The sequence below is a fragment of the Cydia splendana genome, chromosome 8, assembly GCF_910591565.1.
Source record: "Cydia splendana chromosome 8, ilCydSple1.2, whole genome shotgun sequence".
In the NCBI taxonomy this organism is placed as follows: domain Eukaryota; kingdom Metazoa; phylum Arthropoda; class Insecta; order Lepidoptera; family Tortricidae; genus Cydia; species Cydia splendana.
In genome coordinates, this window is record NC_085967.1 from 20,867,023 (window position 1) to 20,883,129 (window position 16,107).

At 38.7% G+C, this 16,107-nt stretch overlaps 1 protein-coding gene and 1 long non-coding RNA gene across 5 annotated transcripts in view; one reads left to right on the plus strand and one right to left on the minus strand.

The window, feature by feature from the left end:
• LOC134793034 (uncharacterized) overlaps positions 1–16,107 on the minus strand; it is a 459,561-nt gene that overhangs the window by 356,757 nt on the left and 86,697 nt on the right. The window lies entirely within an intron of this gene.
• The window catches only part of LOC134793002 (integrin alpha-8), a 199,155-nt gene that overhangs the window by 150,739 nt on the left and 32,309 nt on the right, over positions 1–16,107 (plus strand). For all 4 annotated transcript variants that reach the window (XM_063764511.1, XM_063764513.1, XM_063764512.1 and 1 more), the window contains exon 4: positions 13,854–13,980. In XM_063764511.1, the coding sequence (XP_063620581.1) occupies positions 13,854–13,980 (127 nt within the window). The remainder of the gene's footprint in view (positions 1–13,853; positions 13,981–16,107) is intronic.

Sequence of the window (16,107 nt, forward strand, 5' to 3'; positions counted from 1 at the left end):
ACCGCCGTTTAGCCATATTGGACAAATAGCCCGCCTTAAGGGTTTCAATGGCTATTGTCAAACATATAGAAATGGACTCATTACGTACCTATCTGGGAAAGTGTCTGTCGGCTCTATTTAGCAAGCACGCAGTCATATGACGTAGTGTGACGTTGTTTTAAAATAGGTATATTTTTGTAAGGTAGGTTTCTACTTTTTGTATGATATTATGATATAAGAGGCAAAAGAGTAGACGAATCGCGATGGTAAGCAACTACCATCGCTCACGGATACCTGCAACACCAGAGAGGTTGCAAGTGGGTTGCGGGCCTTTAAGATGGGAGTACGCTCTTTTCTTGAAGGTTGGAAGGAAGGAAATACCGCGGGCGACAGTTCATTCCACAGGTTAGCTATGCGAGACAGATATTTTTCAGCGCAAACAGTGCACTAACGACTTTTAACCTTTTTTATGCCGGAACGTGGATCCGTGCAGTTCCCTTTTAATTAATTTAAAGAGACCCACGGTTCAGGCCGGCACATGGAACCTTAAACCTATCGGCCCGATTCGAACTTTAAGATACGTTAGTTAATAGATCTAGAAACGATATGGATTAGATATGTCAGTGTCAAACGTGACGTTTCTTCAAACTAAAACGTAACTTTTGACACTGACACATCTAATCCATATACTTATGTAATCGTTTTTAGATCTATGAATTGACGTATCTTAGAGTTCGAATCGGGCAGTATGTGTGACCGATCCGTCGCCATGAATAAAATAGGCGAGCTCCGTGCATGTAAGTATGTAAGCTGCGATGACAGGATAACGCGGTGTTGTAGCTTACAAAAGCGCTCCATTGTGCGCGCGTGCACGCGCCCGTGACCGACCTCGCTAGGGTTGCTAATTTTTACAAATACAAATACAATACAAATATATTTATTTTCCAAATTGACATGACATGAAACCTTAGTAATTAAATTCAATTAAAATTAACTATAGAATATGTACAACAGTTTCTTAGAACAAACAATAGCCCTCACACTAGGTCGAGCCTGTGTCGTGAGGACTGTGGGGCATTGAACCTAAGATTTACCAACAAGATGCGTAGGATACAGGTCTGATACTTAAAAGTAAAATAATACTACTTATATCAAAGATTACTAAACACAGAGAAGAAAGAAATTTGTACAGATATGCTCCGGGTTTGTGTGTGTGTGTGTTTAAAATGAGATATTTGTAGACGATAGGGAAATCTGTATACCTATGATATATATATCCAAAAAAAATATCGAATTCTGTTCAATAAAACCGACGTCAAAATAAAAATCGGCACAATTAGTGATAATGGGTCACTCATGTAATTCTGAAGCGGTATCATGGTCGCATTTTTATCACCTGTCATGTCATGCGTCACTTTCGCACTTACATATTTGTTAGAAGGTGACAGGCATGGTGACAAATGATAAAGAGCCGACCATCTTAGCCCTCCAGGAGTTACTCAGTTGTTCAGGGAAGTAGAGTTCCAGACAGATGTCGTTTGTTACTTCTTCATACCTAAGCCACTGAAAGATGAAATTTGGTATGGAGATAGTTGGAGACCCGGAGAAAGACATATGTAGTGTTTATTATATACATTTTCTATGTATCTACGAAAACAAAGTCACGAACGGAAGATATGCCATACCAGCTTCTGCCCGCAACTCTGTCTGCGTGGAGTGAAGAGGTAACAGAATGACAGACTCTTCTTCAGACAGATTCTCTCGCATTTAATATATTTGTACCGGGATGAGTGGCATACACTAAGGGACACCTATGTTCAGCAGTGGGCGACAGAAGGCTAAAATGATGATGATGATGAATATTAGCAGGGATTGTTGATATACATTTCAGAGACAACCCTAAAAGTTTATCAATAGGGCGGGGCGGCTCCGGCGCATGCCGTTAATTATATTGATTATAGTTGTTTTATCAACTTTAACTATTAATACTATTATGTAAGGATACTCATGTCATGGCAATGTGCTCGTTTAACTTTTAAGACGTTAATGAAGCTTTAGGTATTTACTAAAATTGGTGCTGGTGTACCGCAAAAGTGCATGGCGACATTATCAATGAATTCATTCATAATTTCTCCATGCATTTTCGCGGCTCACTGTACATGTGTCCCTACTCGTATTGGCGACGGTAATTGCTTACCAATTGCGATTCGTCTGCTCTTTTGCCTCGTATATTATTTTAAAAAAATACTACATTACTCGCAGTGTGAATGGTTCTCACTTCAATGTAAATACATATTTTATTTTCATTTTGTCGCTTATATTATAGAAGGATGGCGCGCTAGGTTTCAGATTGCAAAATTAATATTTTTGAGGTTTGACATGATGATGATGAATAACTCTTGGTCTACATATTTTCTGGTTCAACTTCATTCTTTATGACACCTGTTTTTTTTTTTTTCATAATCACGATCACGACTATTTAGACGCCGACAAACAGATAAGCACAAGTTTGCAACCGTTCCACCTCAGCATCATATTAGAAGCCCACGAAACGACAAATCTTCATACAAGCTTTCCACTGAGTTACGACATTTTGTACAATACCGCGAAATAGAGATGCTGTTCTCTTCCAAAATGTCGTATCTTCATCCAAGCTTTCAACTGAGTTACGACATTTTGTTTGATACAGTGGGATAGAGATCCGTTCGCGCTAATGCTGATCCTATCAGGTTGAGTTACGACAGACCCTGAGTTCCAACTAGTATTCCTAATAGTTAAAAAACCAGGGGCCAAATTCGACGTACTTACAACTGTCAGATTTCGCATCCACGTCAAATCATCATCATAGGCCTTTTCGTCTATAGCAGACAATTTATGGTGTAACACCGGAGAAACACCGTTTTTGGTGGCTGAATAGACCGATGCGAGACCGACATGGTCTACCACAGGTCTGACAAGAGAAGTTTGCGGAAACCGGTACTGAGACACCTTGTCGTCGTCTTTGCCTCTTGTCAGCGAGTGTGGCGAACCAGGTCTCATCACAAAACTTGCGACCCTCCACAACACGTTTGCGCCATTCCGTCCGCTGCTCTGCGAGCCTCTCCCAGTCTCGGTGGTCGATATGGAAGGCAATCATGTCCCTCTTTGCGCTATCTTTAAAGCGAAGCAACGGCCTCCCAACGTTACGTTTTGCATTCGCAACCGCACCAAGAAGAACACGACGAGGTAGTCGAGAGGGTTCCATCCTGTGCACATGCCCTAGCCAACGCAAACGTCTCTGCTTGAGAAACGCTGTTAAGCTAGGCAGCTGTGCAATTTCTAGAACCCTTTCGTTTGTCACCCTGTCTTGCCATGATATTCCTAGGATCTTACGAAGGCAACGCATGTAGAAAGAGTTAATACGACGTTCTATTTTTGCATACGTCGTCCAGGTTTCAGCTACGTACAAGAGTATGCTTAATATAGAAGCCTGAAAAACCAGCATTTTGGTCTTTGTTGTGAGATGCTTGTTTTGCCATACTCGAGTACTAAGCCTCCCAAACGTGGTCGCCGCTTTGCCGATACGTATGTCGACCTCCGCATCAAGCGAGAGGTTGTTCGTTACGGTCGATCCTAGGTAGCAAAATCTGTCAACTATCTCTAACAGCGTGCCATTCAGTGAGATAGCTGGTGCCACAGAATTAACTTGTGCTAGCACAACGGTCTTCCTCGTGTTAATGGACATAGCAAACAGGGAACACGCCTGTGAGCATTGACTCACCATTGACTGAAGCTCGCGTTCAGAGTTAGCAACGAAGGCTGCGTCGTCGGCATATAGGAGGCTGTCAACGAAAAGATCATTTTATTGCATGTTGATATTGTTGATTTTATCAAGTGTTGATTCGATTAACTGTGGATAAAATCATTTGGAACAACCAAAACTCAACTCTGAACTCGGGGTGGTTCGGTTTGGTTTGGTTGTCACGATACCGCCGCTGGTTTGTTTGGGCCGAATACTCTGTATGGGGTGTGAATAAAGGCAGGTCAACGGTGGACGCACGCCTTATTGCTCTCCCTAATAGAATTCATGTGCGATTCGCTCCTAGATTCAGATAGCTCGCTAATTTGAAATAAAAGGGGAAACGATTATTCCATTGTTTCCAATTATAGGTATTTATTTGTTGTTCGTGTTCGTGACATCGGTTAAAACTATAGATACCTAGTATAGATAATAGCCGGTTGCTGGGGCAAACGTCCCAATTTTCTAAGCTTCTGAGGGCCTACCGCGAACCACGTTCCACGTGTTGCCTCTCTGTCGCACTTGTAAATTCGTACGTTAGTGTGACAGGGACCTAATATTTGAATTTAAAGTTTAGTGTTTAGTATTTATAGTTTATTTCACCGACGTTGGCGTGTTTTTGCATTCAGTAACTCCGTAAACACAATCACACTCGCACTAAACCGTTGAACGCCGGATAAAATCGCAAGTCCGTTAACGGGCTCTCCTAATCCGGCACTACAGTTACGTGAAAAAACGGCCCTTTTGCAGAACTCCCGCGCATTGAGTAACGGGCGCGCAATTAGTGCGGCAAAAACGCAAGGATGCGTGCGGACTTATTATGTTCTTGTTATAGGCACATGTTTAGATTGTTTTGGTTTAAATGTAATTTAATCCATAACGAAACAATCGTGTTGCGGACATTTGGGGATGGTATGCGGAGCCAAAGGCAATACGGGCTTTTGACCCTTTGAGATGTAAGGGGTACCTAACCTACACCGAGCGGATGCTGCCCTTGCCCGTGTCATGGGACGCACGCAGAGGCAGTACCCGCTGGGATGTAAGGACTATTGAGGATTAATGGAATCTAGAATGAACTAGGCTATTGGGTGAAAGCGATGGACTAAATACTGACGTCTTGTAAAACGGTATTCAACTTTATTTCCGGCAGACGGTGACTCGCCCCTTCAAGATGGGCCCCCATAAAAAGCGACATCTAGGATGGCTCAAGCTCAACATCGATATGAAGGCTGAGGGTAGAGAGGTGTCACTAGACTGTTAAACCCTGTGTGTGTGTGTGTGTGTTGTGTGTGTAGACTGTGTGGAAGGTTAGCTGGAAGAGATCTTTTATAGGGATAAGTTCGCCTTTGTACTTCCATTACTGTAATTTATTTATGTAAACCTGTGTTGTGTACAATAAAGTGATTACTACTACTACTACATATCTCCAACTCGCCACTTACATTTCCATATGTACCCTCGAGAACGCAGCTCTCGCAGCTCCACTCTGGACTAACTAGTAACTATGATCAATAAAAGTGTGATAAATTGCTATGCGACAAGTTTTGTCGTGGCTGTCTTTCAAAGATTATTTAAATATAAACAATCTAAAAACCATATTTAGCCGTGGTAAGCCCATAGTTCACTATTCTCAAGTATTGTCCGATAACTATAGTCTGCATCTTTAGGTATTTAAATAAAAGTAAACAAACAATTTATACATTTTCGGGTAGTTATAACATTTATTGGTTAACTGACCAATTACAAAACCGCTTAGATCAGTCACTGAACGACCTGGCCCCAATTTCACCACGGTGACAGGTGCGACAATTGTAAAATCACTGTTGCTGACGTCACAGGCATCCATGGGCTACGCTTACCACTTACCATCGGGCGGGCCGTATTCCTGTTTGCCACCATCATTGTATTATTTAAAAAAACTTTATTATATCGGAAAAAAACAGATATTTCTTTTGCGAAGTTTCTGACAATTGTCAAGATTTAGAAGAATTGTAGGTAATTCTTGACAGGTAATGAGTTTATATGTCGGAATTTCGTGACAATTGTAGTGTTTCTTGTGACAATTGTCATAAACTTAGCAAGAGAAATATCTGTTTTTTCCGATATAATAAAGTTTTTTTTAATAAAACAATGATGGTGGCAAACAGGAATACGGCCCGCCCGATGGTAAGCGGTAACCGTAGCCCATGGATGCATGTGACGTCAGCAACAGTGATGTTTTACAATTGTCGCACCTGTCACCGTGGTGAAATTGGAGCCTGACTTTAACCCACATTATTTGATCGTGTAATGTTTTCTCTTGTAATGTGTTATCTTCCCTCAACTGGCTTAACGAGCCATTTGAGGTTAGATTTTGTTTACTTTTATTTAAATACCTAAAGATACAGAGTATAACCTTACTCCACTCCTTACACATATCGCCTGAGTATGTTTTTCTGCACCTAGATCCGGAACGTAACGGCGCTGGCGCACCTTTTTACCCGCTTCCTAAATAGGGAGGTGAGATTCTTGAAAATTAACTGCATTCAGTACGGTACGGTTTACCGATAGGTTGTACGGCCTTTTAAAAGGCACATACCGTATTGATGGGCGATATTTTTATCGTGAGTATCGGTGTAATGAATTCTTAAAGCCAGGCGAATCTCGATATTTGACTATCAATACCAGTATCAGTACCTAAAATATCTTAGCACAGATTTACTCGTCACGGAGTTATGTCACGAAAAACATGACTAATTTTCTTTTCTTTTCATCAGTTGTATAATCATTAGCCTGCATATCATAGCAGATGCAGATGCAAAGGAGCCCATCATGATGGGCTCCTTTGCATCTGCGAGCGTGCACGCTCGCCGCGTAGGTAAGAATCAGTTTTTCAGAGTAATTAAGATAAAAATAAAACCCGCGTGGTTGTCATATCTTCCGTCACAAACGTAATGTTTCGCGCGGCGCGCCATATCTTTTGTTCCCTCTAATTTGCTGGCTTTACGTCCTCTCTTCATAAAATAAATCAATGTAAAAGTTACGCCCTTCTGTTCAGATACATTTAGAACAATGTACTTGTAACACTAGGCTATCTATGCCCTTATCCCATGGCATCGCGTAAATCGCATCGCGTCGGTGTCCGATTGTTCGCGATAATAAATCTTTGTTCGCGCGAACACTACATTCCACTTAGTGACGTGCGCTTGCGCTGGTTCCGTGTGTAGCCATAGATAGCAGGTGCGTTACTCTTTTAAACAATATTTAAGCATGTAAATAATAGGTACACTTTGTTGCAAAAAAACAAACAGCACAGTAATACATACCTACATAGGTTTTGTAGAGAATTTCTTTATTATAAAGGTTTACTAAGGTACATAAAGATCGATCTGCTATCTCGTACCCTTGCGGTTTAGCGCGACCCACTTTTTGCTTTTTTTTTGAGGAGATCATAAAGTAAGTAACTTACTTGAAAATTCATATTTTTACGTCTTTTAGGCTTCAATAGTCAAAGTTGAAAGACCTATCTAACGACACCCCATCCTATAGGGCTGAAAAAAAAAACGGACAAGAGCGAGTTGGACTTGGCCTCAAAACGAAATGAGTGAACGCTTAAGAGATTGAATATAAAGGAAATTTGACTCATTGCACCGTGACTTCGGTAACCTATACCCGTGTCCTAGTCACTGACAGCTAGTGTCAACGCTGACATATACGCTAACTTCTACGTAATTTACTTTCTATACATCTCGCTCGCATTAATATGCCAGTACGAGCGAGATGCATAGAGGAGGGTGTTCTAGCTTCGATCGCGCCACTACGTGCACTTCAACTCTTTTGTGGTGCGCGTGCCGCGACCGCTGCAGGGGACCATCTAGTGCGCCGACTTCTGGCCGAAGGGTGTCGTGTTTCGGAGGTTCCGGGGCAAACTGCCGAATCCGACACAAGACCAGACGAGACGATTCAACGGAGCCACGCCGTTTTGTCGCACTAATAGTGTTTATTTTTTAAGTTTTTTAAAATACATATATGTACATATGTTAGTCTGTAAGGTATTTGTAATATGGGCCTTATTGCCTGACTTATATTTTAAATAAATAATTAGAAAGTAAGTTACGTAGACGTAGCGTATTATGTCAGTTTTGACACTGTCAGTAACTCGTGATACGCCCTTAAAATAATTCCATCTACAGTTACTTGGCACACAGACAATAACATTTATTCTCCATTCCATTGTTGCATCGTACAAAAAGCTCCTCATAAAATCCACAGCATAAACCACAGTCGTAACTCATAATCGAACGTTGCACAATGTTTGGGCAATTGACAGTCGTTCCATTTACGAGAATAGCTTTCCCATGCGTACGCGCACTGAATGAGACGAAGTGGGTCAGTTCGTTCAATGGGGATTCTTATGGGTCGAGTGCTTTTTGTGTATGAAATGTACGAAATATGATTTGAAGTTTACCAACGCTTTTCGGATGAGCACATGATGAGGAAACCGAACTAATCTCAATAAGTTAGTTTTCACTCTAAGTTGGAGTCAGTCGCTTTTGTAAAACGTTTGTAGTGCTAATTTCTGGGACTAGGTTACAATGGGCCCCGCAGACCTTTAGGGTAGACTCACGTTAAAATGGTTCAGAGGGCCTAGCCAAAACGCCAATCGTTTGCGCCGTAGTGAACGAAACGGTAAAACCTCTCTAACCACTCTTCCATACGCGCGACAGAGAGACATTAGCGTTTCGTTCGCTTATACAGCGCAAACGATTGGCATATTGACTGGGCATCCAGGTCCGGGCCGAGCCTTCCGACACTTTGTTTTCAATGTGAAAAGCAAAACGTGATCCCCGATCACAGGTCATACAAAATGTCAAAAATCCGAACAGTAACACCGAACTAGACATTTTTGACAGCAATACAATCGGCAGTAATGTCACGCCAAATCACTGCAGCAGTAATGCTGAATAGTATAAATTCTAACAGTACCTTTATAAATATTGCTTCATCTGGATAGTACCTTCAATATGTAATAAAATATCCCGGCACCACAGACTAAAGCAAATTGTATGAGCAATAAATTTCAGAAAACAGTAACCTCGTTTCCCTGATACTGTAACTCGACAATGTAAGCGAATTCTTGAATATACCGCCATAGTTTAAACATAGCGACTGAACTGCATAACATACATATAAAATAGAGTAAACCTTATACTAGTTGGAACTGATGCAGTGGAGTTCGTCTAGTGAAAATCTAATATTTTATATTCGTACATTTTTAGATGAAATGACCCAGTAATAGGACCCATAATAGTAATGTTTAATCTAGTTCATCTAAATTGTCTAAAAAATATTTTTGTACAAACGGAAGACCTCGGAAAACGCTCTGACTACCTACACTATGTTTAAATATATTAAGAACGGGTCACTCGCGTATTTTAAGTCGATAAACACTCGACATATTCATATGTAGGTATGTGTTTTAATATGTCTGTGTTTCACGGAAGTTTTGTTATTGAAATACGTGCATGTTTCTCAAGGGCTAGGTTTTATTAATTTTTCCGATGTGAATCTCATCAACTGATTCTGTACACTAATTACATAATGAGTCATTGTGTAGCCGTCACCTGTGACTCACGGTAAGGCTACTAACTCGCGAATACTCAGAATACTATGACGTGTTTTTACTCCTTTGACCTTCTTATTTCGTTTGATTATACGTGTTTAAATCGCCTTTTACGACGTTAGTTTTTATTGGTCAGCCGTGAATCATATTTCGTTCGTTGACCGTTAGTTCGAGTTGGTTCGAGTGTTGATTTTTTATTGTTTTGCACGACAACGGCAATTGATCGTTTATCCTCACAATTGTTGTTCGATTTATAATATTCAACTGATTAATTGAATGACTGTGTTTTGAGTAAGTATTGGCCCATTGAAATTTATCACAGCACACACACACACTACACACTACACTACGCTACGCTAGTGCAACAATTTCGTACGATGAAAAGTTCTTCAGTGCGTGTTTTTCTTACTATCCGTCGAATTTAAATGTTAAAAGCCACAGTTTTATAATGAGCTGTTGATATGCGGAAACGTTTTAATTACAAGTTATTTTGTCACGTCTGGACACAATTCTAAGAATTAGAACGACTGGGAACGCATTCCAATTACACGAATTATATTGTTGCTAGAAATAACGGATTGTTTCACGCTCGGAGAAACTACACTTTAGCGAGACCTACGTAGGACCTACTCTTGCTTAATATCATCATCGACATCATCTTATCAAGAAGTCATAAATTATATTATAGTGTTATATAATATGTTCTTTCCGCATATCTGATTAATAAAAATATGTCTATCACCATTTTGTACAACATTTGAGTCAAAAACTTTTATAGTATTTTTTAAGGTTATGCGAACTTCCTGTGGACAACATAGGTAATTAAAATAAACAAAATTTAAAGCCTAATTTTCGTACTTTATGTATAGACAATTCGACATGTTTAAACCTATATACTTCTTAAAATTTGTCTTCTTAAGTACCTATGTATGATGAAAGTCTTTGAAAAATGTACTTACCCAAATCGTTAACTTTCGTAAAGTCACAGAAAAGATGCCGGTTTCCTTTTAAACGTTTGTGACCCATTTATTACACGCTCTAGCAGCACACACTGATATTAGTGACCAAAATATTTTTTTGCCATAGGCATAGGTGTACCGAACTATTTGAATAGGTACTTAGGATGCTACCTACTATATGACGCTGACTGTACTATTCATTAATCTATGCACTAGCTAGCCTATTTAATACCTCGTCTAAAACCAACGAACATTCCCACAGTGTATCATAATAAAACATTCCTGACTTATCAGCGTTCCTTTATGAGCTGCACCCATTTCGCAAGTTCCAGTGCAATTGAAATCTCAAGAGGATTTAAATTAGGAGCGGGTTTATGGTTCACAAGCACCGTGGTGTGGGATCTGTTTGCGGATGTGAAATCTTCTTCTTCTTCCTCGTGTTGTCCCGGCATTTTGCCACCGCTCATGGGAGCCTGGGGTCCGCTTGGCAACTAATCCCAGGATTTGGCGTAGGCACTAGCTTTTACGAAAGCGACTGCCATCTGACCTTCCAACCCAGAGAGAGGGTAAACTAGGCCTTATTGGGATTAGTCCGGTTTCCTCGCGATATCTTCCTTCACCGAAAAGCGACCGGTAAATATCAAATGATATTTCGTACATAAGTTCCGAAAAACTAATTGGTACGAGCTGGGGTTTGAACCCGCGACCTCCGGATTGCACGCTCTTACCGCTAGGCCACCAGCGTTTGCGGATGTTAAATATACCTAAGAAACAATTAATTTATTTTAGCTGGAAAGGTTATATGAATTAACCTAATTAGCGCTGTGAGATACTATTTAGGCACACTGAATTAATGTAGGTACTTTAGCGTGATAATTAGGTATTAGGTGAAGTTGGAGAAGTCATTACATATATATCTTATATTCCTGTAATATGTAGCCGGGGTCCTCTAAAGGTTGGAACCCGAACATTGAATCGATAAGTAGTAAATACATTTAGAGACTTTTTGCCCAGATTTTTAGCGATGTTAGGCGTCGTGTCTAATGCCTTTAGTCATTAAAATGTGTGTACATAGTAAATGACTCCTAGATACCTTTATAGTATGTATTTTTGTATCCGTTCGAAAACTACAAATTATGTAAGTATTTATTATTCGCATATGAAGTAAATGCAGCTATGACTCAAGCTGAGTCAACATAACATACAAAGATCCGTATTGATCATACAAAGACGCTTTAAGAAAGTCGCAGTTTCGAAACAAATTCAACGCGAACTGGCTAAAGATGGCAATATGATTCATACTCACTGTAATATTGATATTAAGCATTCCTTTTAAGTATCACATGAGGTAAAGACGCACATGTAGGTAGTAGCTTAAATATGTGTTTGAATTATACGAATTGTTTGTTAGTTGAGTTTTTGGCATAGGTTGTATTGGGCAAGTAATTGATATTCCAACTGTCAACGGTGGACCACACATAAGTATCTTTAATAAACACTACTTTACTTAAAAAATGGGTTTAAAATGTCAAAGCTAAGTCAACATCACCTGAAAAACCTTATTACCGACTTTAGGAAGGCATCTAAATATACGAAAATGTCAGAGTAACATGTAAACATCACCTGAAGACGTGTGAAAAGCGAGTGTTTCCGCCAGATGGCGTTTGTTGTCCATAACACTCATTAGCTGTTCTTTATTAACTAGCGCACGCGCATCTGCGACTGTTTTCATTTCATTTGCTGCAGGGATGCTAGGGTTCTCACATAACTTAATTTTACTGTAACACCATCCACCTACAGTCCAAAAGCCCCCAACGATGGTCTAAAATTAACTTGAGTTTCTTAGTTCAAGTGTGACTTTTATTCGGAAGTCGTAATTCTATGGCAAGTTATTGGTAAATAAAAACTTAGACAAATCCAAAAAAATACACTGTTATTTATACTTAATTACGTAGTGAGCTTGTGTCAACTAGTTTATTTAGCGGTTACAAAAAGGAAGAAAGAAATAAAATACATTTATCTATTATTATAATCTGTACAGATTATTTTGAAAACACTAAGCAGAAATAACACAAATTCAACCCCTATGATATAAATTGACCCCCTTACGTCCTTTTAGACTTGAATACATTATTCTTTTTGACAATTGATACTTACTATAAGTAACGTGAAATATGACACCTAAAATACATTTTGTAGAAAATGAAATAAAAAACAAATATTTACAAAATATCGACCTAATTATGGCATCCCACAGTGAAATAAATCTAATCAATTTATTAAATGCAATAGGAAAGTGTGTTATACTATTGTAACTAAACATGGATTTGGGAATTCAAATCTAAAGCATTAGTGGCGTGTGTCAGCCCTAACAAAAGGATTACCTCGCCCCAACGTTTGTTATTCCAGGATCAGTCCGGATTAGCCCGAGTTCATACAACACACTTAACTGCCCATTGGTGGACCTTATACTCTTGCAATACGGTTTACCCACGAATTGTCAGTTAATAGTGGGGACGGTTCATAAATGACGTATGATATTTCCGGAGATAACCATAACTCCGCACTATTAAAACATAATCTCAAAGGTCAGTGATACTCTGACGTTTGCTTTACTCCTTTTTAGCTGTAAATCTTTGGGGATGATTATAAATATTATTTATAACTACGTAATGCTATATGCGTGCGTTTTATGTTAGGTTATGTTCGAAGAAACTATAAAGGGGGATTCTTAGAAGATATGTTAGTAGAAATTAGATCATGAAAGAAAATTTATTGTAGACGTTTAATTGTAAGTTTCAACATTCTTGAACAAAGGCGAAAGGTGTTTTTATGGCTGACGTATGGGTCAGTTTTTATTTGTTACCGAATTTATTTTTTCGTCAATAAAGATAAACTGACATAGCCTTGACGTGGCGTAGGCCGGATACGAACCGGCTTCTGAACCATATTCAGCCTAGACCAAGTTAGACCAAGAAAAGTCTGCAACGATTTTGATAGCATACGCAGTGCAAGTGTTATTAATACGTCATATTAATTTCATAGTAGTTTGACGTACGACCGACCTTCAAACTTTCAAGAAAAGAGCGTACTCCCATCTTAAATGCCGCCAACGCACTTACAACCCCTCTGGTGTTGCAGTTCCATGGGCGGCGGTAACCGCTTACCATCAGGTGATCCATCTACTCGTTTGCCTCCTATATCATAAAAAAAGTTTAAAATGCCACTTGCACTGCGTGTGCTATCAAAATCGTTGCAGACTTGTCTTGGTCTAACTCTAACGCCCTGAATCTCTATGCTACCCGGCCACGTCGGTATTCGTTCCAATTTCTCGAGTATATGCAATCTTTGAAAGGCTAAGTGCCTTTGACCAAAGGGCATGCGGGCTTGCTCCTCCTCAAATCAAAATCAAATTAAATCAAATATCTTTATTTTGCTTAAAATAACAAATCAAGTACCAAATATTTAATAAAAATAATTTGATTTCTTTCCTAGATTATTACCATATTAATGTTTCCCTCTCTTTCGCCCCCAGGCCTGCGCCCCTCGCTACGTCTCGTTCGTAAACCACCGACTGCAGCACCGTGACCCGGTGGGCGCCTGCTTCGTCGCTTCCTCCTCGGACGGAAATGATGTAAAAGAGTTCTCTCCTTGTCGCACCCGTGAGTATTTGACTAGACTATAATATTTTTACAAGCTTTTATTACTTTCTCTGTTAGTGTAGGTCAAATCTTGGAAGCTAAACTTAACCCACTTAATTCCCGATAAATTGGATGACAATGCAATATTATGATGACATGGAGCTGATCTAATGATGGAGACAGGAGGAGGCCATGGGAACTCTGTGATAAAACAACGCAAACTAAGTGTAATTGGGGTTGTTAGAATTGTCTCGATGAGTATTAGTTGCATTTGGAAAGAAACGTACAGTCAGCGATAAAAGCTTGTACCAAAACTGAATTTTTTGCCAAAAACTTATTTTAACTTTTTATCTGTATATTACGATAACGATCCTGACCGAATTTTAGTCAGCGTTTTGGTTTTTTTTCGAGAACATATTTTTCTGCTATTACCTATATAGCAGAAAAAAATGACCACCCACGATTTTTTACCTAAAAACACATATAATATGAAAGGTTAATTCAATTGGTGGGCATCAAATTCTAAAGTTACAATAGTAGTCGAAATGTTGTTTCCCTCATTTTTTAAATTATAAATATTAATACAATTCGAAAACAAGTATGTTTACTTTAAACTTTTAAATTATATCTTTATATTTTTGTCAAACCCTAGTAACAAACACTAACAAACAAACAATAGTAAGTATCAATTAACTGATCTGATGAAGTGATAAATCAATATCCATTCTAAACTGGCCCCACGTTGGGCGCCAACTATTAATTTAATAGTACTACATTTTTGGCGCCCAACGTGGGGCCAGTTTGGAATGGATATTGATTTATCACTTCATCAGATCAGTTAATTGATACTATAGTATTTGACAAAAATGTAAAGAAATTTTTTTGTATCACAATCAACATAAACCCAATATCGCCGTTTTACACAAATAATACTTCTTCTAAATTACGAAAACGTATGGTATTTTCGTAACTTTACATATATTTTTGCGGGATAAGTAGTATTTTTAATTTATTCCGTCCAGAATGTGGACTTCTTCAAACCAGTCAAATTTTATCCAAATCCAACATAAAAATAGACTGCAAAATAAAAATCGACCAACTTTTGAATCGAGCAATATCAAATACTGTAAAGTCACTGTTGCGTGCAAAATGATCGAAGCGCGAATACGTATCACTTCCGCCGGTAATGGCTGACGAAGTGACGACCAGTAACATGGCATTCAAAAGTCATTCAGCTATCTACCTTATCCCATTACAACAAGGTTTAGAGTCAAATATACTAATTGCAGTTATGCTTTGCTCGGCAGTTTTCTCTTTCCCACGATTTAATCGTCAACAGGAAAGAAAAAGACGGATATGATCTTAATGATGTGCGCCTGCGGCGTACCGAATGTTGATTTATGAAGCTCAATTCGTGGTTTACGAAAAAAGTTAATTAATTTGCACTACATAAAAACTTGAATTATCGATGTTATTAAGTGTTCACTGGTTATTCAATACTTTTATTGCAATATTGCTTCGACACAGTTTATATTTCATTTCAAAAGACTTGCACCTGTGGAAACAACGCATAAGAGCACAAGTTTTTAAGACAGATACTATCAGCTCTATTGGAACACACCTGTGAATGTTTTTACAATATGCATTAAGTATTTGATATTTATTACGATATCGTATTATATTTATTATTTCCTCGATTGATATAGTAACAAACTGACGTACTGATACATGAAATATTAATTCTTAACTATTTAACCCCCGATACGAAAAAGGGTTGTTATAAGTGCGACCGCTATGAGTTTGTCTGTGGCACGGGCACCATAGCTCTTAAACGGGTAAACCGATTTGGATACAGTTTTTTTATTTGAAAGCAGTTTTTGTAGCGGTGATTCTTAGAAATCTTAGATATGTATTATTTATTTTTAATATTTTTAATTAATTTTTGTTTCATAACAAAACTAGTACTTATAAATATGTCATTTTCATACCTATACATTTTTAGGCATACAGGTTAAGCAATAAAAGCTTGGAGTTAAAAAACACTGGTTACCTACCTACACATGTTAAGTTAGCTATATGTATATAACTTAAGCTTAATATTATATTGTATGTTTATCATGTGTATTTACATGTATACATGTATATGTG